This window comes from Pogona vitticeps, chromosome 1 (assembly GCF_051106095.1).
Source record: "Pogona vitticeps strain Pit_001003342236 chromosome 1, PviZW2.1, whole genome shotgun sequence".
NCBI lineage: Eukaryota > Metazoa > Chordata > Lepidosauria > Squamata > Agamidae > Pogona > Pogona vitticeps.
Window position 1 is genome coordinate 357,196,282 of NC_135783.1, and position 27,340 is coordinate 357,223,621.

At 44.1% G+C, this 27,340-nt stretch overlaps 1 protein-coding gene across 2 annotated transcripts; it reads right to left on the reverse strand.

Moving 5' to 3' along the window:
* Nucleotides 1–1,937: 1,937 nt before the first annotated feature.
* Nucleotides 1,938–20,910, reverse strand: LOC140703309 (cytochrome P450 2C18-like). Of its 2 annotated transcripts, XM_078384621.1 has the most exons (9): nucleotides 20,694–20,910; nucleotides 19,186–19,348; nucleotides 18,070–18,219; nucleotides 16,383–16,543; nucleotides 15,596–15,772; nucleotides 10,501–10,642; nucleotides 9,401–9,588; nucleotides 3,858–3,999; nucleotides 1,938–2,747 (listed from the first exon to the last, which is right to left on the reverse strand). In XM_078384621.1, the coding sequence occupies exons 1-9, from the start codon at nucleotides 20,874–20,876 to the stop codon at nucleotides 2,566–2,568; spliced, it is 1,488 nt and encodes a 495-aa protein (XP_078240747.1). In that variant the 5' UTR covers nucleotides 20,877–20,910; the 3' UTR covers nucleotides 1,938–2,565. The 2 variants fall into 2 exon arrangements, with proteins under 2 accessions (XP_078240747.1, XP_078240748.1); XM_078384622.1 differs by lacking the exon at nucleotides 3,858–3,999.
* Nucleotides 20,911–27,340: the final 6,430 nt, after the last annotated feature.

Here is a 27,340-nt window from a genome sequence, read left to right on the forward strand (position 1 = left end):
AGGCTTCAAAGCATTCCAATGGAGGAAACATTGTATTGCTTAACGACGTTTCCTATGGGTTTTTTCGCTTAAGGACTGCAATCCGTGCCTATTGGAATGGATTAACTGGTTTTCAATGCATCTCTATGGGAAAACGCGTTTCGCTTAACAATGTTTTCCCATAGCGATGTTTTTTTTTAACCAATTAACATCGTTAAGTGAAGCACCACTGTACCTGTGATTGGCAACCTGTGACTTATCTCAAGAATATTTATCATTTATTAACTTCCCAGAACAAATAAAAGAATTAAGTTTTAAAAGCACACTTGTCTCTAGACGTCATTGATATGAAGGGATTAATATCTGGTGTCAGCGAGCAAGAAAGAAGAGCGAGAACCTCCTGAAGGCCTGGGGGGATAGGGACTTTGGAGGAGATTGCCAAAATGACTATCCCCAGTTCTCTTTCAGATATGAATCTGAAGGACATGCCTGTAGATGGGAAGAGCTACAACTCTCCTTATCATCATCACTACGAAAAATCACATACCATTCAGGCTGGTTTGGTGAAGCTGGGCAGCTATTCCTTTGTGGTTCTTGGTTCTTAAGAAGCTGCTTGACTCTTTCACAAGAACCTGGGGTCTTTTCCTGCTTGTCTTGTGTGTACAGTGGTGCCTTGCTTAACGGGCACCCCAGTTAATGACGAATCCGCATAGCGACGATTATTTTGCAATCATTTTTGCGATTGCATTGTGATGTTTTAAATGGTAAAAAAATCGCTTTGCGATGATCGGTATGCTGTTTCGCATACCGATCATCGCATAGCGATGATTTCCCAATAATTGATCGGCGGTTGCAAAACAGCCGCCGGTTTAAAAAAATGGCCACCCGCTGTTTTTCCCCCGGATTCCTCGTTTACCGGGTAGCGAAAATGGCTGCGGTATGGAGGGTTTTCACTTAAGGGTGAGTTTTTTGCCCATAAGATAGCATTAAACGGGTTTTAATGCATTCCTATGGACTTTTTAAAACCACATTTTTTCTGCACACATTATCGTCACTATGCGGGGCACCACTGTACCTCTGAGGAGAGACAGCCTTGGCTAGGTTGTCCCACTGCAACTGGACATGGCATTGAGAGCCTGCTGGTTACCACAGGGGCTGCTTCAAAAGAGCTGAGAAAAAGTCTCCAAACTGTTGTTCTGGAGATTCCTCAAACTTTCTGCTCCCCTTGTGGCACATCGGCAGCCTTCTGCTTAGCCATCCTGCAAATTCAGCATTCCTGGAGGGAACCCCAAAGGGTGTTTGCAACAGTCTGTTTCTCTTCCTTGCTTTCTTCTGACACTGATTGTATGTTTCTACAAAACTTCCTTGTCTCCTTTCTTCACACCATGAACAATTTGATATCCCTGTTTTGTCATGGTCAAAAGTAGAAGACACTGAAGAAAAACCCTCTAAGCGCTACAGAACTTTATAACACCTCTTAGTTGTTTGAGCTGTCTGGCTAGCTCAGTGGTTTAGGTATCTGACTGCAGAGTCAGAGGCTGGGGGTTCAATTCCCCCCCCCGGCTGGGCCTTCCTCCAAGCAAAGCCACCTCATGTGGCCTTGGGCAAGCTGCGTAGACCCAGGATGCCTCCAGAAGAAGGGAAGGAAAAGCCTGAAAAGAGCCGCCATAAGCCAGGATTAATTTCATGATACGTAGTTATTAATTAGTAGTTGGAGTCTGTCGTGGTCTATAGTATCTGAACATTTATCCCTGATAGGGTTGAATACCAGTGGGAACCAGACAATCATGGCAAGCATATCAACATTCTAATGTGTGATCAAGGTATACGTTATTTACTTGCTCCTGCCTGGTTCATGAGAAAAGTACCTTCCAAACAAGTCCCACTTCAGAGGATAAGAGTAAACCATGATTTCTACTTATGGTGAAATAAATAGAGAGAAATGAGTCCTGGCAGCATTAGTCTATATCTTCAAGTTTTAATTACTTCTATGCACAAAAAATCCAGAAACTACTGAAAACACGAAGACTTAAAAGGTCAAAGACATATGATCCAACATATCATTCTTACAGCCGTGAACAAAAGCTGTAGATATGACGTAGGCATCCTTCAGTCTCGAGAGACTATGGTAACGTAGTAGATAAAGCAGGTAAAGCAGTAGATACCAATACTTAAAAATTCATAAAGACTGAACTTAAGTTATAAGTAAATACTTATAAGTCAGACAAATATAGATATATCAATTATACATTTTTAGCTAGAAAGGTTACAGACATGAAGTTCAATCTTATCTCAATCCAAAAATACAAAAGCTTATAGCAGTTAAAAGCACATGTGGTGGTGAACAAGAAGGAATAAAACTGAAATATCGGTCATTTGATGAAAACAAATTCGAGCAGGTTGATGCATGTTCGGAGGTCCAGGACCCCTCTTCTAGGAAAACAGATTCTCTGCCTCTAAGCAAAGGGCTCTCAGGGATTTTGATGCCCAGGCAAGGTTGGCTGGAAAATGTAGACAGGCTCAGTCCCAAGGTCTGAACAGGTCAACTGCCAGATGGTATTCGATGGGCCAGAGGCCTCCTTCTCCTCAGCGAGGGAGAACGCAGAGCTGATAAGGCCGAGGGAGGTTGCCAACGCCGCTAAGGAGAGGGGTGAGGTCGATGTCCTTGGGTTCCTGGAGGGGCTTCAGTTTGAAGTGCTGCAGGATGGTGGTCAAGAAGAGGAACAGTTCCATGCGGGCGAGGCCCTCCCCTGCGCAGATCCGTTTACCTGCAAGGGAAACCAAGGCGGGAAGGTAAGCAACAGGAGGGTCTTCCTCAACAGCTGGGGGGAAACCTCACGACAAGGTCAAGGGGAATGTGGCCCTCCAGGAACACCTCCTTGGAACATTATCTGCAGCCTCATTTCTGGTCATTGTGGTGGGGAAGGGCAAGGCAGGGTAGAAGAGGTGAAACCCAGACTGTGGGCTTGCTTTCCTTCAGTCTCGTCCAACGAGGAGCTAAATTTCAGGCTGATGTGACATGGCAAACCCCTCAGGCCTGATACATGCCTGACCTCTTGGCAAGAGGGAGGAAAACAGCCACTCTTTCTTGTTTGTTTGCACGATCTCATGCCCGTTTCCCTTTCAGAAGCATGCACATTCCTAGCAAGCCTTGCAGAAAGGGCTGATAGTTGAAAAAGATGCAAGCACCCAATCCACTGATGGTTGTTGTGGGTTTTTCGGGCTTCTTGGACGTGTTCTGAAGGTGGTTTTCCCTAATGTTTTGCCAGTCTCTGTGGCCAGCATCTTCAGGGAACAGCAAACTGTTTGCTGTCCTCTGAAGATGCTGGCCAGAGCGACTGGCGAAACGTTAGGAAAAACCACCTTCAGAACACGGCCAAGAAGCCCGGGAAACCCACAACAACCATTAGATCCCGGCCGTGAAAGCCTTCGCGAATACACCCAATCCACTGCTTTGAGAACTTAAAGGGCTAAGAAACTAAGAAGAAGATGCTACTGTCCTTCTCTTTGGAATGAGAGGCCTCACCTCCAAGCAAGAGGGGGAGATGGAGCACTTCCCTCAAGCTCTCCACCCTTTGGAAACACACATACAAAGAGAGAGGGAGAGAGAGACCAAAAGGAATGGCTTAAACAAGAAGGTTTAAACACTCTCTCTGATGCTCAACATCCTTAAAAGTCAACGTGAGGAAGCAGCCGCCACCCTCATTTTCTGTGGCTGTTTGCCCTCACTGGTAAGGATAAGTCAGGAAGGGTTTGACTTTGACCCCCTATCAGTGACCCCTCCCTGCCCCAGTGGTGGGAGACGAGGAAGCCCCCAAAGAGCCGGTCAGGAGCACCGTTGGCTGAGAGACTGGCCATTGAGGGAAGAGCCCTTTTACCTGCCGAGAAGGGCATGAAGTAGTCACTTTTCCTGAAGGTCCCGTCTTTGTTCAAGAAATGCTGTGGGTCAAATTCTGTGGGGTTTGGAAATTCTTTGCTGTCGTAGAGTGCAGAGGTCAGGACAGGGAAGATGATGGTGCCCTGAGGAGAGGGAAAAGAAGTGGATTATGTCGTTTGCTGTCCGTGTTTGAGCTGAGATGCTTCTGATGTCGCTTGTGCTTCTCCTCCCTTCACCCGACCAGGAGCCAGGTTTCCAAGCCTCTTTCTTAGTCCCTTTCCCTTTCCTTCTCATTCCTCTTGGCTTTTCCGACCAAATCCAATATTTTAAACAAAGTTGGACCTTTTAAAATCAGTGAATTTGAGCTCGGTCGGCACTTATCCGTTTCCCCTGTGGTGCAGGGAATCTAACCTTCCCGGGGCCAACAGTTGCATTCAAGCCTTTATGTTTTGTTATCATAAAACTTTTCTGAAATAATCTTCATGTCATTGTTATGTGCTGTCAAGTCAGAAGTGACTTCTTGTGACCCTAAAGATGCTTTCCAGATAAGGGCTTACCTACACGACTGATTAACCTTGGAATATCCATAGGAATTTATTATTATTTTTTTGGGTGTAATATAAAGTGATGTCACAGTCTCATGGTATATGAATCACTCTCTGCTTGGGCTTCAAAAAACGGTTAAGGAGTCACGTCCTCTTCAGAAAACATTTAATACATTTTAAAGCTGAGTTGTATCACGGTTGAGGGGCCAGACTGGCTTTTAAAACCATTTCACTGTTCAGTTTGTTGGCAGAGACTGTGACTGTTGTGGTTGAGGATCCCACGTTAAAATCAGTCAGGTGTCCCATCACTTCTGTGGTGTAACTCTGTGGGTACAAATGGGGCTTTTGATTTGACCGTGTTTTGGGGCAGATTCCTGAGAATCAGTTCCTTTGATCCATTTTTCACCCAAAGACAGCTCCTCCCCCCCGCGCACTGGACTGGCCTCATCCTGCCCTTCCTCTCAGGCTCCGTGAACATGTCCCTCCCTCCCTCCTTCCCTTCCTTCTCTCTCTCTCTTTCCCCTGGCTGTGGTTCTCATTGGTTAGCATATAGAATAAAAAGGGAGAGAGAGAAAATGATGATTACAGCAATATTTGATAAGCAAGGGAAGGAAGTATATAAACAAAAGGAGATTGAAAAGGAGATTCATGAATTCTTCACTGAACTATATAAGAAAAGAGAAGGAGAAGAGAGACAAAATAATTATTGGAACAACAACTGGAGAAACTGAACAAACCAATCACAATGGAAGAGATCGGAGAAGCATGGAAGAAACAAAAAAGCGGCAAATCTCCTGGCCCAGATGGACTACCAGCAGAATATTATAAGACATTTGAAGAAATCTTAAGTCCACAATTCAAGAAACTAATTGAAGATATACAGACTAAAGGGGAAATTCCTAATTCATGGAAAGAAGCATACATCTCTCTAATACATAAAGAAAGCACAGATAAAAGACTAACTAAGAATTACAGACCGATTTCTCTCCTAAATGTTGATTATAAGATCTTCACAACCATCCTACCCACAAGATTAAAGGAGATACTTGAAATAATAATACATAAAGACCAAACAGGCTTTTTTATCTAAAAGGAAACTATCATCAAATATAAGGATAATAATAGACATATTGGAATATTATGAAATGCATCCTGAAAAGCAGATGATGCTAATTTTCCTTGATGCAGAAAAAGCCTTTGATAATGTAAATTGGGAGTTTATGCTATGATCACTGAAGAGAATGGGCTTCCAAGGAACATATCTACAAACAATTAAGGCAATATATACTAAGCAAGTAGCCAAGATAAAAGTTAATGGTAATCTAACTGGGAATATACAGATTGAACAAGGAACAAGACAGGGCTGCCCACTATCCCCCCTATTATTTATTTTAGTATTGGAAATACTTAACAGACAGATCAGGGACAATAAAGCAATCAAAGAACTCAAATTAGAGGAGAAGAATTTAAGCTACAAGCGTACGTGGATGATTTAGCGATAATACTAAAAAATCCTTTGGAAAATCTTGGAGGGTTATTGGAAGTTATAGAAGAATTTGAAAAGGTGGCCAGATTTAAAGTAAACTATCAAAAAACAAAATTTATGACAAAAAACATAAAGAAGGATGTCGAAAAATTAGCACGGAACTCCAATTCTGAGGTGGTGAAAAAAATTAAATATTTAGAGGTGGTTATTACCAAAAGACCAAGCAATTTAATGAAAGAAAACTACTTAGCAATACAGAAAGAAATTCAGAAAAATCTGGAGGAATGGAGCAAACTACAACTCTCATTCATGGGAAGAATATCAACAAAAAAAATGATGATCTTACCCAAACTCCTATTCCTATTTCAAAATCTCCCAATACTACTGAAGTTTAAATATTTTAAGGATTTGGATAGACTAACATCAAATTTGGCGAGTCCTCAAAGAAATGGGAGTGCCTGACCACCTTGTCTGTCTCCTGAGAAACCTATATGTGGGACAGGAAGCAACAGTTAGAACTGGATATGGAACAACTGATTGGTTCAAAATTGGGAAAGGAGTACGACAAGACTGTATATTGTCCCCCTGATTATTCAACTTATATGCAGAATAGATCATGCAAAAGGCTGGACTGGAGGAATCCCAAGCTGGAATCAAGATTGCCGGAAGAAATATCAACAACTTCCGATATGCAGATGATACCACTCTGATGGCAGAAAGTGAGGAGGAATTAAAGAAACTTGTAATGAGGGTGAAAGAGGAGAGTGCAAAAAATGGTCTGAAGCTCAACATCAAAAAAACTAAGATCATGTCCACTGGTCCCATCACCTCCTGGGAAATAGAAGGGGAAGATATGGAGGCAGTGACAGACTTTACTTTCTCCATGATCACTGCAGATGGAGACAGCAGCCACGAAATTAAAAGACGCCTGCTTCTTGGGAGGAAAGTGATGACAAACCTTGACAGCATCTTAAAAAGCAGAGACATCACCTTGCCAAAAAAAGTCCTAATACTCAAAGCTATGGTTTTTCCTGTCGTGATGTATGGAAGTGAGAGCTGGACCATAAAGAGAGCAGACTGCCAAAGAATTGATGCCTTTGAATTGTGGTGCTGGAGGAGACTCTTGAGAATCTCCTGGACTGCAAGTAGAACAAACCTATCAATTCTAAAGGAAATCAACCCTGAGTGCTCACTGGAAGGACAGATCCTGAAGCTGAGGCTCCAGTACTTTGGCCATCTGATGAGAACAGAAGACTCCTTGGAAAAGACCTTGATGTTAGGAAAGTGTGATGGCAAGAGGAGAAGGGGACGACCAAGGATGAGATGGCTGGACAGTGTCTGCGAAGCAACCAACATGAAATTGACAGAACTCCGGGAGGCAGTGGATGATAGGCGGGCCTGGCGTGCTCTGGTCCATGGGGTCACGAAGAGTCGGACACAACTAAACGACTAAACAACAACAAACATCAAATTTTCTCTGGAAACCTAAGAAGCCAAGAATAAAACTTAAACTGCAACAAGATCTGAAAGAAAGGGGGGAGTGGGCCTGCTGAATTGGCTACTCTATTATAAGGCCTGTGCAATGACCTGGATTAAAGAATGGATAATCTTAGAAAATCAAAGACTTATGAAACTAGAGGGACATGATTTAAAGATGGGATGGCATGCATATGTATGGTATGGGAGACATAAAGAACACTCACAGTTTGGGGAACATATCATTAAGAAGGCCCTAGGGATGGTATGGCAAAAATTTCAAGCACAAACCTACGAGAAAATCCCATTGTGGGTGGCACCTATAGAAGCATTTACATTAAAAGCCCTGAACCAGAAAGGAATTTTGACCACAAATGAAAATCTGTTAACTAAAGAGTAGAAGATAAAGGATAAACCAGAACTTGAAAAAATGGATGTAGCTGTTGATTAGTGGTCAATGGTAAAATTAGAATCAAGATACAAAAAAGATAGGACAGTGGGTTTCTTTGAGGGCAAAGTCCAGGTGGATAGACTGCAGATATATACGGATGAAAGAATAATTAAGAAAATGTACATATACTTATTAGAATATGACTTAGAGGATGAGAGGGTGAAAGAGACAATGGTAAAATGGGCAAATTTTTTGGATATAACGTAGGTCTTGATGATTGGACTAAGATGTGGAAAGAAAGCTATAAATGATTAAACCAGCAAATCTTATAGAAAATATCCTCAAAATGTTTTACAGATAGCATTATACACCTGTAAGACTAGCAAAAATGTCAGAGGGTAACAGCAGTATATGTTGGAAGTGTAAAAAAATGCAGGAACTTATTATCATATGTGGTGGACATGCGGAAAAGTCAAAAATTATTGGACACAGGTGTGGGAAATAGTGAAAGAAATTACCCAGCAGAAACTAGATATAAAACCTGAAATGGCATTATTGAATGTCATGCCAGGAATTAATGATAAAAAGATTGAAGCATTGTCTCATGCATATACTCACAGCAGCGAGACTACTCTGGGCCCCAAAATGGGAAAGCGAAGAGGTTCCGACGACAGAAGAGTTGTTAAAGAAGTTATGGGATTTAGCAGAACTGGACACTCTATCAGAAGCACTACGGGAACAACCAAGACACTACGTAAAACAAAGCTGGGAACTAATATACTCCTGGGCCCAGAAGAAGACAGGAGTCTAGGGCAAATTTTATCATATATGTATATCTACTTAGTATACACTGGAAACCAAACCGGGGGAGAGCAGAGGGTTTAATGAGGCTGGAGTCTCTGACTCCAAAGGGGGGGGTTAGCTTAGTAGAGGGTTTAGTGTAGTTTTCTTTTCATTATTCTCTTTTTTCTTTTTCTATTTCTGTTTTTCGTATGTTTGAATTAAAAAAAGAAGAAGGGAGGAGTTAGGAGGATAGAAGATGGAACATGGGTTATGTCAATGTAACTTTTTGCTTGACTTGACAGAAGGAAATGGATTCTATTTTGTTCTGGGTTTCGTTCCTTGATGATGGTATGCGCATGTAGCTTGAAGGAGAGAGGATGTAAGGAAAGGAGAAAGAGAGAGGTGGGGGCTAACCCACTCTAGCCCAACATAGCCCACCTTAGTTTCATCTTAGTAGTTGATTATTTTAAATGGGAAATATTTATCTTATTTAACTGCAATGATCTCTGAATATGTTCTTAACGCTAATGTTTATGCAATATAAACTGATTTTCTAATGAACGTGTATTTTTCCAATAAAAAATTAATTATTAAAATTCCTTATTTTTAAAAAAACTGATGTGTCAATGACCAAAACCCCAAAAGTAGCCACTGCTACAATAGAAGCCACAAGGACAACAGAAATGCACGCCAACTTTTACAGCCCTGTCCCTCTCTCTTCAGCCGCCCCTCTTTGGCAGCACGGCCCTTGGGCTTGTGCCAACTCTGAGATAAGACCCTCCTCAGCCCGGCTGAGATCCATGTATCCCTGGGCTGCATCCGTCCCCTTAGCAATAGAGAAGCAGTAGAAGCAGAGCCGGTACCTTTGGGATGACGTATTGTCGGAATTGAGTGTCTTTGACGACTAAGTGGGGGACACTCAGTGGGACGAGAGAGATGAACCTCTGGATTTCGTGGATGACGGCGTCCGTGTAAGGCATCTGCCCACGGTCAGCTATGCATGGCGCCCTGCCTCGGCCGACCACGCGGTCAATCTCTTCATGCACTTTCTCTGGAAAGGGATGGGAAAAGGTCAGCACCTATTCCCTGACGTGCCACAGAAGACCTGGAATCTGGTCAGGAGGGTTGACCTGGTGGCCGATTGCCCTACAGGCTGGATGATGGATTGGGTGGCTTGGCCTCCTCTATGTGACTTTTTTCTTCTGATGAGTCTCCTTTCTCCAGCTCTATTCCCCCATCACCCCTACAAAGAAGGTTTACCCTGAGATGCAGGCCATTATTTCTTCATGGCCCAACAACTTATTCCAGGTGACAGGCATTCTTCAGAAGAGTTGGGTGCCTGTTTTTATTGAAGGGGAAAACAGATACATTCACTCTGCTTTTGAATCCTAGAAGCAGAGCTATTTTCAAAGCTGCAGGTGCCCGTATATGAGCGGAGGAGTCTGCAGAACACCCACACCGCAGAGGAGAACATGTCATTCTGACACTGACTCGACTATCAGCCGATGGAATCCTTTTTCAGCAAAAAAAAATATATGCTAAAAACTAGGCTTATACTCGAGTGTATATGGCATATATATGTACTCTCTGCTTTTGAATCCTAGAAACAGAGTTCTCTCCACATATTCTGGATGGGTGTTTTTGAATATTTAGCTTCCCTGAAGAAAGCCTTTTGTCCGAAACACAACAGCTTCCCAGTTCCCACCTCTTTTTCTGGTGGTGGTTCTGGTGGATCCTTCCTGGTTTCACTTCCATTTTTACCGTCCTTCCTTACCCACTGGCACCCAAGCTAACTTCCATGATCACCTCGAATCCTGCCCTACAGTTCAGCCTGGAATCACCCAGGGAGCAAGGCAGGAATTCCACGGGGCTGTGATGAGACATGGAGAACCTGAAAGGGGAAACCACAGAGGGGAGGGAACGGAGTGGAGCTGCTGGCAGGTAGTTGAAGGGTCTGTTTTACCTTCTACCTCTGGGTATTTCTGGAGAGCCAAGAGCCCATATCTGATGGTTGTGCTGGTTGTTTCTGTTCCTGCTCCAAACAAATCAAGTACGGAGGCCACCAGGTTTTCAGGGGTGAACTCTGATGTGCCGTTCTTTTTTTCCTGAAGAAACATGAGGCATAATCAGTGCCGCCAACTTAACTGAGCTTTATAAAAAATATAATATATGAAGCCATTTAATAAATAGGAGAGGTTCAAACTGGCAGAAAAGGAGCATGGAGCCTGTCAAATGAAGCCCATAAAATAAAAAATGAAATATAATATGTACTAGCACCTGGCTTGCAGACAACAAAAGACAAAACCAGGAATCAAATGACGTTTACATAAGAGAAAAAATAATTTAAACAAATAAAAATATATTTGTATTCTCAAAGGCTTTCATGGCTGGGATCCGATGGTTGTTTCAGTTTTTTTGGGTTGTTTGGCCATGTTCTGGAGGTTTTTCTTCCTAACATTTTGCCAGTCTCTGTAGGTGGGTAGGTGGGGCTCGTCAGCCTGGGAAAGCAGCCCATCTAGAAGAAAAACTCTGATCCCAACCCCCCACTGCCTTGTGGCTATATCCACTGATGGAAAAGGCTTCAGGGGTTAACTTCGAGGCAAAATCCGGAGCCGGAGTCCCGGAGGCAGTTCATGTCATTCTGGCAACTCCCGCGACGTTGCTGGAACCAGTTGTATTGGCTCTTGCCTTTCCGTTGTACTATTTCAGCGATGTGGAGAGGGTGGATTTGTTGCTTGGGTAGCTAATAGCTTATTCTCCATATTATTCTTCCCAGGCTTCGTGCTCTGGAGAGGACACTCCAAGTCCTCCAAAAAGTGCACGTTACCATAGTCTCTCCAGACTGAAGTAGCCAGCATCTTCAGGTAGCCAGCATCTTCAGAGGACAGGAGCTAGAACTCTGTCTGTGTTCTGGTGTAGTGGGTAGGATTGTTGAGTACAGTGGTGCCTCGCTTAACGGGTGCCCTGTTTAACGACGAATCCGCATAGCGATGAAGATTTTGCAATTGCAAAGGTGATCACATTGCGATGATTTAAATGGGGAAAAATCACTTTGCGATGATCGGTAAGCTGTTTCGCTTACGGATTTTCGCATAGCGATGATTTCCCAACAGCTGATCGGCAGTTCCAAAATGGCCGCCAGGTGAATGAAAAAAAAAGGCCGCCCGCTGTGTTTTTCCGCTGATTCCTCACTTACCGGACAGCGAAAATGACGGCCGTATGTAGGATTTTCGCTTAAAGGTGAGTTTTTTTGCCCATAGGAATGCATTAAACATGTTTTAATGTATTCCTATGGGCTTTTTATTTTTGCATAGCAACGAAATTGCTTTGCAACGATTCCTGCTGCACAGATTATCATCGCAATGCGGGGCACCACTGTATTTGTATCTGTGGGATCCTGTGAAGGATCTGCCGGCCACAGAGACTGGCAAAATGTTAGGAAGAAAAACCGTCAGAACACGGCCAAATAGCCTGAAAAACCTACAACTAACAAAAATATATTTCATAGTACTACGGACCTAATTCTGTTCCAGGTGTTTTCCCTGCCTTCAATTTACTTATTATCCCCTCTATTTCCTCCTCAATAATTAATTGTTCCATTCTACTCCGATCCTCTTCCAACAGCTTCTTATCGTAGTTTCTCGATTTATATTCTTTAATTTTATCTAGAAATGGATTTTTACTAGTATATAGTTTGTTTTAAATAAAAAAAATTGGATCACTACTAACTTTTATTTCACTTTGTTAAACCTCCTCCTGGTGCTCTCACTTCTATATTACCTTAATTTTTTTAACTGAGTATCTTTTGCTAGTTGCTTAGGATTTTTATTACTGAGTTCAAAACATGCTCTTTTTAAATGAATTAAATTCCTTTCTCTAACAATTAGGATGTTTTTCCTGATATTCAATCAAAACCTGGCTTCCTGTAACTTGAACCCATGGTTGCGTGTCCTGCATTCTAGGATGATGGAGAACAGAACCCGCCCCTTCTCGGTAAGACAGCCTTTCAAGTCTTTGAAAAGTGCTATCGTATCACCCCTCCGTCTTCTTTTCTCAAGGCTAAACCTGCCCAGTTCTTTCAATCTTTCCTCCTCACAGGGCTTGGTTTCCAGTCCCCTCATCATCCTCACCACCCTCCTCTGAACTTGTTCCACTTCGTCATCACCCTTCTTGAAGTGTGGTCTCCAGAACAGAACTCAAGGTGAGGCCTCACCAGTGCTGAATAAAAGTGGAATGAATGGGATTTGGAGAGTAGAGTTCTCTTAATGCATCCTAAATTTGCAGTTGCCTCTTTTTTTGCAGCCTCATCATACTTTGCCTGATATTCAGCTTATGATCTACAACGATTCCAAGCTCCTTCTCACATCTTATGACTTCTTTGTAATTGCATTACATATAATGTGTTCCATATTCATTTTAGCATGATCTGTCTAGCTGGATACTTAAACAATGCAGGGTGTTCTATACCACCCTGTAGTATTTAAAGCACAAGTTTTAATTGTGCAGGCTACATGGATTGCTGCCTTGTCCTTGCAAAGGGGCTTGAGTAACTCAGAGAAATTATGGGCTATACCGTGAAGAGACACCAAGATGGACAGGTCATAGTAGAGAGTTCTGACTATACGCGATCCACCTGGAGTAGGAATTGGCAATGCCACTCCAGTATCTTTGCCAAAAGAACTCCATGGAGAGAAACAAAAGGCTAAAAGATATGATGCTGGAAGATGAGCCCCTCATGTCGGAAGGCGTCCAATATGCTACTAAGGAAGAACGGAGGACAAGTACAAGTAGCTCCAGTGCTAATGAAGTGGTCGGGCCAAAGCCGAAAGGACGCTCAGCTGTGGATGTGCCTGGAAGTGAAAGGAAAGTCCAATGCTGCAAAGAAAAATACTGCATAGGAACCTGGAATGTAAGATCTATGAACCTTGGGAAGCTGGAGGTGGTCAAACAGGAGATGGCAAGAATAGACATTGACATCATGGGCGTCAGTGAACTAAAATGGATGGGAATGGGCAAATTCCATTCAGACAATTGCCATACTATTGTGGGCAAGAATTCTGTAGAAGAAATAGAGTAGCCCTCATTGTCAACAAAAGAGTGGGGAAAGCTGAACTGGAATACAATCTCAAAAATGATTGAATGATGTCAATATGAATCCAAGGCAGACCTTTTAACATTGCAGTAATCCAAGTTTATGCACCAACCACTGATGATGAAGAGGGTGAAATTGACCACTTCCATGAAGACTTACAACACCTTCTAGAACTGACACCAAAGAAAGATGTTCTTCTCATTATAGGGGAGTGGAATACTAACGTAGGGAGTCAAGAGATAAAAGGAACAACAGGGAAGTTTGGCCTTGGAGTTCAAAGCGAAGCTGGCCAAAGGTAAACAGAGTTTTGTCAAGAAAACAAGCTGGTCATCACAAACACTCTTTTCCAGCAACACAAGAGGACTCTACACATCGACATCACCAGATGGGCAACATCGAAATCAGATTGACTATATTCTCTGCAGCCAAAGATGGAGAAGCTCTATACAGTCAGCAAAGACAAGCCCTGGAGGTCATTGTGGACCTGACCATCAGTTTTTTTATAGCAAAACTCAAGCTTAAACTGAATGAAGAAAGTAGGAAAAACCACTGGGCTACTCAGGTATAATCTAAACCAAATCTGTGGAAGAACAGATTTAAGGAACTAGACTTGGTGGACAGAGTGCCTGAAGGACTTTGGATAGAGGCTCGTAACATTGTACAGGAGACAGCAACAAAAACCATCACAAAGAAAAGGAAATTGAAAAAAGCAAAGTGGCTGTCCAGCAAGGGCCTTCGAAAGCATGGCTAAGAACAAGGCCAGTAGAGGTGATAGCATTCCAGTGGAACTATTTAAAATCTTAAAAGATGATGCTGTTAAGGTGCTACATTCAATATGCCAGCAAGTTTGGAAAGCTCAACAGAGGCCAGAGGATTGGAAAAGATCATTCTACATCCCAATCCCCAAGAAGGGCAGTGCCAAAGAATGCTCCAACTACCGTACAATTGCACTCATTTCACACGCTAGCAAGGTTATGCTCAAAATCCTACAAGGCAGGCTTCAGCAGTATGTGGACCGAGAACTCCCAGAAGTACAAGCTGGATTCCGAAGGGGGAGAGGAACTAGAGACCAAATTGCTGATACATGTTGGATTATGGAGAAAGCCAGATAATTCCAGAACAATATCTACTTCTGCTTCATTGACTATGCAAAAGTGTTTGACTGTGTGGACCACAGCAAACTATGGCAAGTCCTTAAAGAAATGGGAGTGCCTGACCACCTTGTCTATCTCCTGAGAAACCTATATGTGGGACAGCAAGCAACAGTTAGAACTGGATATGGAACAACTGATTGGTTCAAAATTGGGAAAGGAGTATGTCAAGGATGTATATTCTCACCATCATTCCGACTTCCGTTCCTGTTTCCCAAGAGACTCCCCACCCACTGATCCACCACAGCATGTCCTCTCCTGCTTCCTCCTCATGTTGTGAGTGTGCAGAAGAGTAAACGTATGTGCTCCTGACTGAAAATGGCATCTAGGGCTACACTCAGATTCAGGTGAGAGGAAGCAGACAAATACTGGCCATCTATGAACCGGAAGGGATGTCTCCTTTTCTTTCTCCCAGGAACTCCAGGGGAGTAGAGATCTGTGCCAGACTGGCAAATGGGGTTGGCTGGTTCTCCAGGCACCAGCTGATGCCTCGGGAAGCTTCTCCAGGCCTCTAGAAGGTCAGGGCAAGCCATGCTGGTGGAGGAGGTGGCAGCGGAGTTTCTGTATGTGAGGTGTGTTTAGCCCACCAGCCCCTGGCATTTCCCTCCCTGGTGCCAAGGCTGTTCGGCTGCATTCCGAGTGTTTGGTGGTGCCACCGAGGCTGCAGGGCCAGCCTCCCACCCTGGGCACTCGGTCCACTGACGACCAGCCCTCTTAGCTTCCCCCTCCCCAGACCACGGAGCTCCCCTCCAACGCGTGAGCCCACGGCCGAGCTTCTCACTCCCTTGGACCGCGGGCTCTGCCTTTAAACTTACCTGCTCCATTCTAATAAGGAAGCAGTCGATAAAATCCCGGGTGGCACTCGGATCCAGACTCTCCTTGTGCTCTTTCACCGCTTTGGAAACGAACTCTTTTAATGTTTCAACGTTTTTGATTATTCTCTGGTGAGGCCCAGGAATGAGGTCCATGAAAGACGGGAAGAGATTGGCCATCTGAAAGGCAAGGCAGAAGAGAAACGTCCCGGTCACTGGTGTCAACCATCCCTTTTCCCCTCCAGGTGCTTGTGGGCAAAGAGAGCACCTGCTTCAGCTCAGTGAGAAACTGACTGGAACATCCCAAAGCCAAACAAGTTCCAGTGGCTTTGTGCCAATTTCGGTGGCCCTCGTAAGCATGGCTACAACTTTTCTAGGTCTCTCGGAAGGGAGAGGGGAGGAAGATCCACAAAGTCTCCTATGTCCAGTGGGAAAGCACACAGATCTACCCAATATACCTTGAACTCAGAAACCGGGTGGTGAAAACCCAAATTCTGCATGACAGGGAACTTGCCGGCCTCTTTCCGTGTGACTGGCCTTTCTGAGGGGCCTGGCAGCTGGAGACGTCGGATCACAACAGAAGACCCTTGGCCTCCGACAGAAGACCCTTCCGTTGTCTTCTCTGCCATTCTTGTCATGATGTACAGGTAGACTGTCAACCCTTTGGGGTCAGGAGCCCCTCTCCATAGCTCAGGACCACCTATGTGTGGGCCCACAGTGGAGCCAGTTAGGTGTAAGGCAAATAAAAGATGCGGCAGCGCCTCATGGACCATGCGGACGAGAGTCTTACCTGTGCCCAAGGAGAGCTAAGAATCTTGAAGTTGTCATTGAACTTGTCCAGGAGGGCTAGAAACCTCTCATCATCGTAATCAAAGTGGGCACCAAAGACGATGGAGCAGATGATGTTGGACGTAGCGCAGCTGAGCAGGAAGGTGGGGTCGAAGGGCTTCCCTGGAAGAACAAAAAGACTCCACTAGCCTCCTCGCCCAGCCAGCCAGAAATGGTGAAACAACTGGCCGAACCTTAACACACAATGCCATGCACACAAGGGCAGCTGTGTAAGCGGTGCTTGCTTTTTCCAGGCTGTCCTGTGCCAAGGTGTGTGGCTGAGGATGTGACTGACTGCCCAGTCCAAGGACACCCCTGCGTAGAAGAGGCTGTGCACACTGTGATGATTTGTGTTTTTATGTGTATTAGAATGGGATATGTAGTCCTAAGATTGTCCCAATAGCATCCATTTTGATTTAAAGTCTGTTCTGTAGTAGGAAAGTTTTATATGCTGTTTCAGAGAAGCTTCGCTCTCTGGTTATCTCGTTGCTAAGCTGAGTGGAGAGCAGAGAGTTTCGTAGTCAAAATAATTCTGCCACAAAGTATGAAAACAACTGAAGCTCCCTGAGAAAGTTAGGCGGGACAACAAGACCCAGGAGGCATTCTGGGAAGAAGAAGAGTGAGGAGAAAGTGAGAAGAAAGATGGAGTTTGCCTGAGAAAGGGGCAGACACGTGCTTTTCCCATAATGGACTGGTTTTCATCTAGCATCAGCCTTTGAAGACCCAAGACACGTGAGATGGATGATTTATGCTTTTTGTTAGTTAGCATAGTTTCATTTCTTTATTTTTTTAGCTGGAGTGGGGGAGTGGTGTGTTCCGTTGGTCTTGAATGAAAATGTACCTACTGACTTATTGTACTATCAACTGAAACCTTTTCTAAAGTAATTCTTTTTAATAAAACAGTAATGATTGATTTCTATCTAGAAGCTTTGTTTCTTGAACAGACTAGCTGAATGTCTAATTGGCCACGTGGGTTTGCTACCAAACTTTCAGAGCCAAATCATTCTGAGTATATCTCATGGTTATGACTGTGTTGCTTTCTTAATAAGGAGATTGGCCTCTGAGTAAGAAAATTTAGACAGAACTTGGCTGAGTTCAATTGGCTCTGCTCAGCAGTTAGAGGTTTGTCTGGTTTTCTTACTCGTCCCAATTTCCAGCACCCCCATAAATCTCTTTGGAGATATGGGGCTGCTTACACACGCTGCTTGCATGGTTTCCAGTTTATGGCCCAAAATTGATTCTAGTCACACACTTTGAACTCCATGCCATGTGGGTGGCGGTGGAGTCCCCCAAGGCTCAGGGAAGGAAAACCCCGACTGACCACTGACAGCAATGGCTAACTTTCTAAATACCCCTTCGGCAGTCACCTCAGTGAACAAGGGCCACATCCAAGCTGACCTTTTGAGGTGCGTCACAATTCTCCCTGTGAAATGCCTTTTGCCACCGAACCGTAACACAGCCATACTGTAGACGAAAGGCCCCACCAGCAGTCAAGCTGAGATGTGAGCAACCTGCCATCCGGACCTTGTGCAGAGCCAAGCAGAGCCAAGAACCAAGCCAGAGTTTCCTTCAGAGCCAGGAGCTCAAAAAAAAAAAAAAGGGCCACTCAAGAAAATGACTGAGAGGTGGGGTCAAGGGTGCAGACCTACCTTTCGTATCCTGGAGCTTTTCTAGAAGATACTGCGCTTCCTCCTGGATCCTTTCCTCGATGCTCTTCTTTCCCATCCCAAAGTTGCGCAGGGTGGTGAGGGCAAAGCGCCGGAGCACCTTCCATCTTTCCCCATTGCTGGAGATAATCCCTGGAACCAGGGAGAAAGACCACACTAAGCATGCGAATCTGAATGTCCAAATCCCATTTCCTATATTATTTGCTAACAGGGTCACTCCTTTTATCTTGGAAGGCCATATTTCCCTAAAAGTGACTCTATGGAGAACCTGCTCTCCTACTGTGTCAGAATTCTCCAGAATGATCAAAGACAAAACCACGTTAATCATGCAAATGTAATCAGACCAAACAACAACAACAAAAAGACAGAGTGGCACCTTACAGACTAGCTTTTCTGGATAGATCCCTCTTTCATCGTTTCTGGAATTAAATGATCACAGGTTCTGTCTTTCCCCAGATCCATTCCAAATATCAATTAAATGTCTGTTTTATTTATTACATTTATGTTCTACCTTTCTGCCATAAAGGGATGCTCAAGGTCTCAGCGGCATAAAGATCTATACTTTGATGATATAAAACACGTCTGTTTTGCCTGATGCTGCTTTTCCAGGAGGTAAGCGGTGGAATAAGTTCCAACTTCAGTGGATCTTGATGTTACAATCTGGGTTCTGCCACCTGCTCATTAGTTTGTTTGCATAATTCGACTGTCTTACTCAAATGTTAATCAGTCTTAGACTGAATTATTTTAAAAATAAAATGGGTGAAGAAGATTAGTTTAGTCAATGGGAAGAACATGTAATTTGGGGAAAATGTGTACAAAGTGTTTATGAATTCCAATATGGGATAAAGACCAGCATCTCACAGCACAATGTGTAACAAGGCCAGGGAGAAAATGCAAGTAGAATTTAACCAAATGCAACCAAAATGGGACCAACAGCCTTCCACACCCTGGTTGTGACTGCTAAAAGACCTCATTGAACAGCCCTCCATGTGAGCTGATTTCCCCCCATTGTTTTTTTAATCTCAGTGCCCCTTCCCTCCCCCTGGGCGGAGGAGATGGTCCCACCTCCCATGAGGACTAGCAACCAGCAAAACCTACCTTGCCCTTTGTTGATTTTTTCAGACAACGGTAGGCGCCCCCTGGGTGCAAACTCATCTGCGTGGTCAATCAGAGCTTCTTTTATGACATCATAGCCATGGAGAACCACGACAGGTAACCGTCCGAAATGCACGGTGAACACAGGGCCGTATTTTTCACTGAGCTGGAGAAAGACCAGGGAAAGACCAGTTATTTATTTATTTATTTATTTATTTATTTATTTATTTATTTATTTATTTATTTATTTATTTATTTATTTATTTATTTATTTATTTATTTATTTATACCCCGCCTATCTGGCCTACCGGACCACTCTATCCTTGCAATAACTAAAAAAAATTGCACCAGTGTTAATAGTTTGAAAGTGGTCTGTTCGTTTCCATTCAGCCAGGGGAATGACTAAAAGGGACCTTACTCACCCATTCAACAGGGAAAAGGGAACTGAACCTTGATGCTGTCCAACCCTTCCTGTCCTCAGAGCCTGCCAAAATCAGCTTTTGGACTCCGACTCTCCGAGTTTTTCATAGACCTCTTCCAGAGGATTTATTCTTATCAACATGAGGTTGTGTATATGTCTGTGTGTGTGTTTGTGTGAAATGGAGAAATGGCACAGCACTTGCTTCACCTCTGAATGCAATATTAAATAAAGTAAGGTCTCTTGGGGGAAAAGATGGAGCGGAATTTGTCTTAGCAAGGCACTTCCTCAAGTTTGGGAGGCAGGGTCAGGGAATAAGAAAGAGTTTGGCAAAAGTGTTCCATGCACATATTTGGCTTTCCTTATCTCCCTTCTCTATCTCACAAATTGTTATGGCTAATCACTCAAAAGGGGAGAGGAAGCGAAGGAAAGAGAAGAACCTCTCGAGTAAAGAATCTCGGAAACTGGTTTAGAGGCAGCAGAACCCAATCGTCAATGGCTGCAGCGTCTGAAATCAGAAGAGCCACAGGGACTCTGCCTGCCCGTCTGTCTACTCATGGAGTGACACAACTATTTCCAGCAATTGGGAATGCTTCCGTTGGGTTGTTGACCACTTCGCCACAATGTTCCTGAAGAGGGGGCTCAGAGGTTCACCAAGACTTTTGTCTCTCTCCTTTGTTTTTGCTGAAAGAGGCTAACCAGCGATCTCTCAGCAAACATTTTTCTCCTAAATCACACAATAAGTCTGCATTTTTCATGCATGGCTGTTTGGGTAATAACTAGATGCGGAAGATGTGTTAAAGGCACCGTTCTAGCATAATGTTGCATTCTCTGGCTCTTCCTTCAAACCCAGCCTTTCTATGCCCTCCCTCCCACCCTCCCTGCCTTTTCTCCCTTATCCTTCTTCTGCTCTCGGCTCTGGACTGAATGGCCGACTGCATGCTCCTTGGGGAGGGGATGCTACAACCTCTTGCGCTCTTCAGACTGCCATGCCCCTTGCTGTCATGTCCTATCAGCGCACGAGAGCCAGCCATGAAACCACAACCCCTTAGAGAGAGCCTGGCAGTGGGAGACTCTTCCTCCTGCAACTCACCTGTTCAAGAACCTTACTGAGGAAGCTGGTCTTCAGCTGCAAGATGTTCCCCACAAGGGGCAAAGGCGTTGGGCCCGGCGGCCGCCTCCCCTTGCCCTGCATTCTGCTCCTCACGGCGGCCAAGAGGAGAAGGCAAGAGAGGCAAACTCCCAGGAAAAGGGTGACCGTCCCCAGAGGCTCCATGGTGGCTGGCAGTGGGTGCAGTAGGATCTCCAGCGGCCAGGAGGGGAACCTTATTTATGCTCCACAGCCTGAACTTTGCACATCTGATGTTCTGGTGCATGATCAAGTTAATCAGTAGGAATTCCAGGTTGAATTGCCAAATTATGGTGAGGCAGTCGGTTCTCCGACTTGTTTGTTATTAGCTGGAAATGAACTTCTCTGAACTTAAAATATTTATGTATTAGGAAAGAAGGTGGCTGTCTTCTTGTGACTTTTGCTATAGCAAAACCAAGAAAGATTCTTGCTGCAATGTTTGAAAAACAAAAGATCAACCTGCATAGGTTAGATTGACCTTCCCTGGACAAAAGTCCACGTCATCTGCCATGCAAAGCATTGTTCAGAATTTGCGGGATGTCCTCAGGGTCCCTCGATGGTGGCAGGAAAGCAGGCCCTTGAGAAGAAAAGAAGGGAAAGAGAAGGAAAGCCTTCCGGCACAGGGACCAGGGCATTCTTGACCCCACCCAGTCACAAAACCCCAGCTTCTTTTTAAAGTCAGGCCAATTCCCGGGAAGAGCTGTGTAGTCCAGGATTTGACCCTAGGAGTTGCAGGTGGTGTAACTGAAGCCTGCTTGGGCAATGATAAGGTCTCAGTTTTATACAGTATCCAGCTGGGCCAACCAGGTAGCCAGGAGCCACAGCTGACATGATCTGACAATCATCTTGACCTGTGGTACATCGTGTCCCCTGCCCAGCAATCTCCAAAGTGTAAGCGTGCCTGCCCCGTGACCGGTGGACGAGACGGCCCAAGGGCCCTCTTGGTGCACCACCCCCACCTGCCGCCCAAGGATCTCCTCGGCCTGGGTTTGCAGAGTGGCCAGAGTTGGTGCTGAGTTCCCCCAATGGATTGTGCTGGGGGCTTCTGACATTAGTTGTCTGCCCAAAAGCCATATCAGGGGCAGCTCATGGACACCATGGGCACGTCTTGATGGATATCTGGCCTAGACAAGTGGCAGAGCATCCTCATAATTTGGTTTTTTAACTGGGTGGGGTCAAGGGGAACAAGGGGGTGTCCCTTCCTTCCCCTAACCTCAAACTCCCAACCTCTGCCTCTGCAGCCAGATCCCTAAACCACTGAGCTCTCCAGCCAGTGCTGCACTGCTAATCATCTCCACAGACCATCATCTGACATCAAGTGGTTGAACAAGTGGCTGGACTGTCTCTCTGGATTCTTTGTTTGAAGTGCTGATGCCTCACCTGGGGCAAGAGAAACGCCCATTGTTGTGGAATGAACAGGTTCGTCTTCCTGTGCCCACCAAAGGCCACCTGAGGGTAATGCATGAACTGTATATACTAAACCCACATAACTTCTGTTATATAACTAATTATAAAACCAAGCCTAGTAAGGCAAATTTGTCATCAAAGCTTCTGTGCAGTTCACCAGAGTTCAGCCATTCTGGGCCTCTTGCCTGCTCTTCCAGGTATACGGTACAAGCCAACCCGGTTCAGCAGAGTTCAATTTCCACAAGGGGACAATTCTGACTGATTAACGGGGAGGGGAGAAGGGAAGATAAATCAAGATAAATCACGATAAATCAAGGGTGAACCCAATGTGTGTTTATTTATCTTCTTGTTTGAGCTGGGTCTGCAAGAGAGAAATAATCAGATAGAGGCAACAGTAGAACAACAAACGAAAGGAACTATTGCAACACCAACACAATTGGATGTTGATTCAGAAGAAGAATTATAAGGAGCAATGGCATCACTACCTACAGAAATGAGAAGGACTAGCGCAAAAAAAACAGAGTGATAATAAAGGTGGATAAAAAGAAGAAAAAAATGATCTCAGTTAACGTAAATGGATTAAATTCACCTCAGAAGCGAAAAAGAATATTTTTACAACTGTAAAAACAAAAACTCTATAAGAGACGGCTAGAGTACAATTGGAGACAGGAATCGATGGATTATAATAGGAAACCTGTTAGGATTGCAACTAACCTCTCTACCTTGCCAGGGTGAGGGCTGCCAGTCGAGCATACTTCGCTAACTGGATAAGCAAAGCAGGTGGAACTTTTCTGTATAGTTCGTGATCTATCCGGAATTGGTCTGGGTGAAGGGCCTCCTGCTAGCATCTCACCTGACCAATTTGCAGCATTTTAAAAATCTAAAGTGGAGGCCATCCGCCAGGAGCTCTCTCCTTTTTTGGACACAGTGGATCGAGCAGAGATGTCCAGCGTTCCGCCTTGCCTGGTGATGCTTGAAGTCTTTCAGCCTGTGACGCCAGATTCGGTGAACAAAGCGCTTGATTGCTCCTGGGCCACCACTTCCTCTCTTGACCCTTGCCCAGCCTGGCTAATCAAAGCAGCCAGGCCTATAACAACTGAGTGGGCCACAGTAATAATTAATGGATCTCTCCAGGAGGGCAAGGTCATTAGGCCCATTAGGAAGAAACCAAATTTGTCGGTGGATGATATTGGCAATTATAGGCCCATTGCCAATGTTTCTTTCCTCAGTAAAGTGGTCAAGAGGGTGGTGGTTGACCAGCTTCAGGCCCTTCTGGATGAAACAGATACCCTGGATCCGTTCCAGTCAGGCTTCAGGGTGTGCCAAGGCACAGCAACGCCACTGGTTGCACTGTTGGATGACCTGTTGAGGGAGGCCAACAGAGGGAAAATGTCTCTCCTGGTCCTCCTCAATATCTCAGCTGCCTTTGATACCGTCAACCATAGTATCCTCCTGGGGAGGCTCTCTGAGTTGGGAATCGGTGGACTGGTGCTTGCCTGGCTCCATTCCTTCTTGGAGGACAGTTCCCAGAGGGTTCAGCTCGTGGAGGGGGACTCGGCCCTGTGGAGACTCTACTGTGGGGTTCCACAGGGTTTGACCCTCTCCTCAATGCTGTTTAATATCTATATGAGGCCGATGCATGGGGTCATCAGGGGATGTGGAGCATTGTGCCATCAGTATGTTGATGACACGCAGCTCTACATCTCTTTTTCTCCAACCACAGTGGATGCCGTTCTGTCCCTTCAGCACTGTCTGGAGTCTGTACTGGAATGGATGCAGGAAAATGGGCTGACATTGCACCTGGACAAGTTGGAGGTCCTAAGGATGGGTGGCCCCTACATTGGTGGCTTGGGAAACTCCCTCTCTTTTGGGGGGGATGACTCTCACCGCAAAGAGTGAGGTTCGCAGCTTGGGGATCCATCTGGACCTGGCGCTCACCATGGAAACACAGGTAGTGTCAGTGGTCCACTCCACCAATTTTCATCTGTGGCGGATTGCCCAGCTGTGTCCCTATCTTGATGTTGGAGTGCTCACCACTCTGGTTCATGCGCTTGTAATCTCGAGATTAGACCACTGTAATGCGCTCTACATGGGGCTAACTTTGAGATTCCCCTTCATATATTGCTGCCTTGTCATGGCGAAGGGTTTTTTTTTATTTAGATTTTTTTTCCTACATACAAAACAAAAATCTCTACAAACCCTACACAAAAAAACAAACAAACAAACAGAGACAGTACGCCTAAATCAAAAATACAAACAGACAAACCCCCACATATATAGGCAGGGGGGAAGCAATTTCCATACAATGTTATCCATTATTAAAAAAAAAAACTGACTGCACCAACCTTCTTACTTTATAAGAATTACAAAATATCATTTGTCCTAAAATTGTACTAATTCTAATAATTATTTCTCTTATATCCTTGGCTACCAATTGGTTGTAGGCATCCTTCAGTCTTGAGAGACTATGGTATCGTGCTCTGTATGGAGGTCTTGGAACAGTGTCTTGTGTGGCTGAGAAGGCCAATTCGAGAGTGACAATCCCTTCCACACTGGAGACAAATCCAATCTGTCCCCTGTCCAGCTCCCTGGTTTTGCTTGTTTCGGGACTGCCTCTTTGCCTCGGTCTGCTGTACAAGTGTCTCTTCAAATTGGGAGAGGCCATGATGCACCGCCTGCCTCCAGGCTGAACGCTCAGACGTCAAGGTTTCCCATCTGTTGAGGTCCATCCCTAAGGCCTTCAGATCCCGCTTGCAGATGTCCTTGTAACGCAGCTGTGGTCTCCCTCTGGGGCGATTTCCCTGCACTAATTTTTCCATACAGGAGATCTTTTGGAATCCGACCATCAGCCATTCTCACGACATGCCCAAGCCAACGTAGATGGCGCTGTTTCAATATTGTATACATGCTGAAAATTCCAGCTCGTTCTAGGACTACTCTATTTGGAACTTTGTCCTGCCAGGTGATACCAAAAATCCGTCGGAGACAACGCATATGGAAGGTGTTCAGCTTCCTCTCCTGCCGTGCACAAAGGGTCCAGGACTCGCTGCAGTATAGGAGTGTGCTCAGGACACAGGCTCTATAGACCTGTATTTTGGTCTATGCCGTCAACTTCTTATTAAGCCATACTCTCTTTGTGAGTCTAGAGAACATGGTAGCTGCTTTCCCAATGCGTTTATGCAGCTCGACATCGAGGGAGAGAGTGTCAGAGATTGTTGAGCCAAGGTACACAAATTCATGAACAACCTCCAGTTCTTGCATGGAGATAGTAATAGAGGGAGGTGAGTCCATGCCCTGGCACATGACCAACCAATTATTTCTTAGAATATCAATACTATCATCATGTAAAATCCACATTTCAGCAATAAACATCATCATTAGAGAAACAAAAGCAAAGCAAAACCACACAAAACATATCTAACATTGACTACCTAATCATATTATACTTCATATGTGTTTAGTATCTTTCTATAAAGGCGTTAATTATCCTCCTACACTATATTACTTTCCGTTTTTAATCTATGCATATATAAATTTCTATATCAAAATTTCACATGATATCTATTTCAGAGAATAGGTATGTTATGTATCTCTCACATTATAGATTGATTGTGTTACAATGATATCCCAAGTTCATATTTCATCAAAATTAAACATTAGTTCCCTTTTTTTCTAGTTTTAAAATGCCACCTATAAAAACCTATTAAGCTATTTTCTCTCTGATTTGAAATTTCCCCAATTTTCATGTCCATTTGGAGCCAAGGAATGTCTAATTTGTAATCATATTTCAACTCTTCCTTCTCGCTTCTTCGATCTGCATAAACACCCATCAAATTCGGACACCTCTCATCCACCTGGGCCTCTTTCCCCTCCTTTGTCTCTCTCCTTTGCGGCTGTGTAGTGATGTTCTCTGTTTCAGTCTGTTGTGACGAAAAGTTCCAGTGCTGTATCCCTTCCTCTATCCCAAAAAGGACAGTCTTGGGCCCATCAAACTGAAAATTCAGATGGTTAAGAATGTTCCTCTGTACATTGTGGAAAACATTTACTATATCCGCTACTATATCCTGTGTTAAAGTTTCCATATTTGGAAGGTGCGTGTTCAAAACTGTCTCCTAATTTCAAAGTGTCCACCTCATTTAAGGAGACATTCCTTGTTATGAAGATTCTCCCCAATTTAGCTTATTTACTTTTCACGGCCGGCAGCTGTAAGGTATTTAAGCAATAAAAGTCAGTTCCTCAACAGATAAATAGCTTCGGTTGTAAATTAACCTCTTACAGGGAGCAGAAAACGAAAGTCTCTGTCCTTATCTGCTTGTCTATTTCGGGTGTGACGCAGTGAAAAAAAACCCGATCTGTCCCAGCCTGTTTGCCGCTTCAGGATTACACTGTCCAGCCATTTGAGATTATTTATTTTGTACTCACAAGATGTTGGAACTGATTAGTTCTGTTGGTTCAGTCCTTTATAACAGTCTCCTGCTTTTCCCTTCTGTGGTGAAGGGGTTTGAGTAACTCAGAGAAGCTATGGGCTATGTCGTGCATCCAAAGCACAATTAAAACAAAATCCAACAATGACACAGCTGAAAACAAAAATAAAATTAGTACAACATCAACTAAATGTTTTATATACAGAAGAGTTATTGAGGAACATAAAAAATGTGAAACAATTTTTTGAAAATGCAAATAAACCAGGGAGATGGTGGGCTTATAAATTAAGAAAAGAAAAAGAAAAATCAATAATCCATACCTTGAAAGATGATTGTTGTTGTTTAATTATTAAGTTGTGTCCAACTCTTTGTGACCCTATGGACCAGAGCATGCCAGGAAGATGATGCAGGAATAAAAAAAGGACAGCACTATGCTCTGGTGTAGTTTGCTTGGGAGTTGAGTATTTATGGCTGTGAGATAGGCTTTTGTCCTTTTCAGGAGATGGGTGATTAGTGTGTTTTGTTGTGGGTGTACAAAATCAAGGTTTGTTAAAGAAAATAATAAGTCTGAAAAGAAGAAAATGCCCTTGAAGATGCCAGCCACAGGGACTGACGAATCATTAGGAAGAATAACCTTCGGAACACGGCCAAAGAGCCCGAAAAAACCACAAGAACCATTGACATCTAAAGAGATTGTTGAAGCCTTTAAAAAAGAAAAAAAAGGAAGACACCAAGTCCAGATGGACTGCTGGCAAATAATACAAATCACTAGAAACTACA

Coding starts and splice junctions, on each gene's coding strand:
- LOC140703309 (XM_078384621.1), bottom strand. CDS start 20,876: ATGGAGCCTCTGGGGACGGTCACCCTTTTCCTGGGAGTTTGCCTCTCT. Junction 19,349..20,693: donor TCAGTAAGGTTCTTGAACAG/GTGAGTTGCAGG, acceptor GTCTTTCTCCAG/CTCAGTGAAAAATACGGCCC. Junction 18,220..19,185: donor AAAAATCAACAAAGGGCAAG/GTAGGTTTTGCT, acceptor CCCTGGTTCCAG/GGATTATCTCCAGCAATGGG.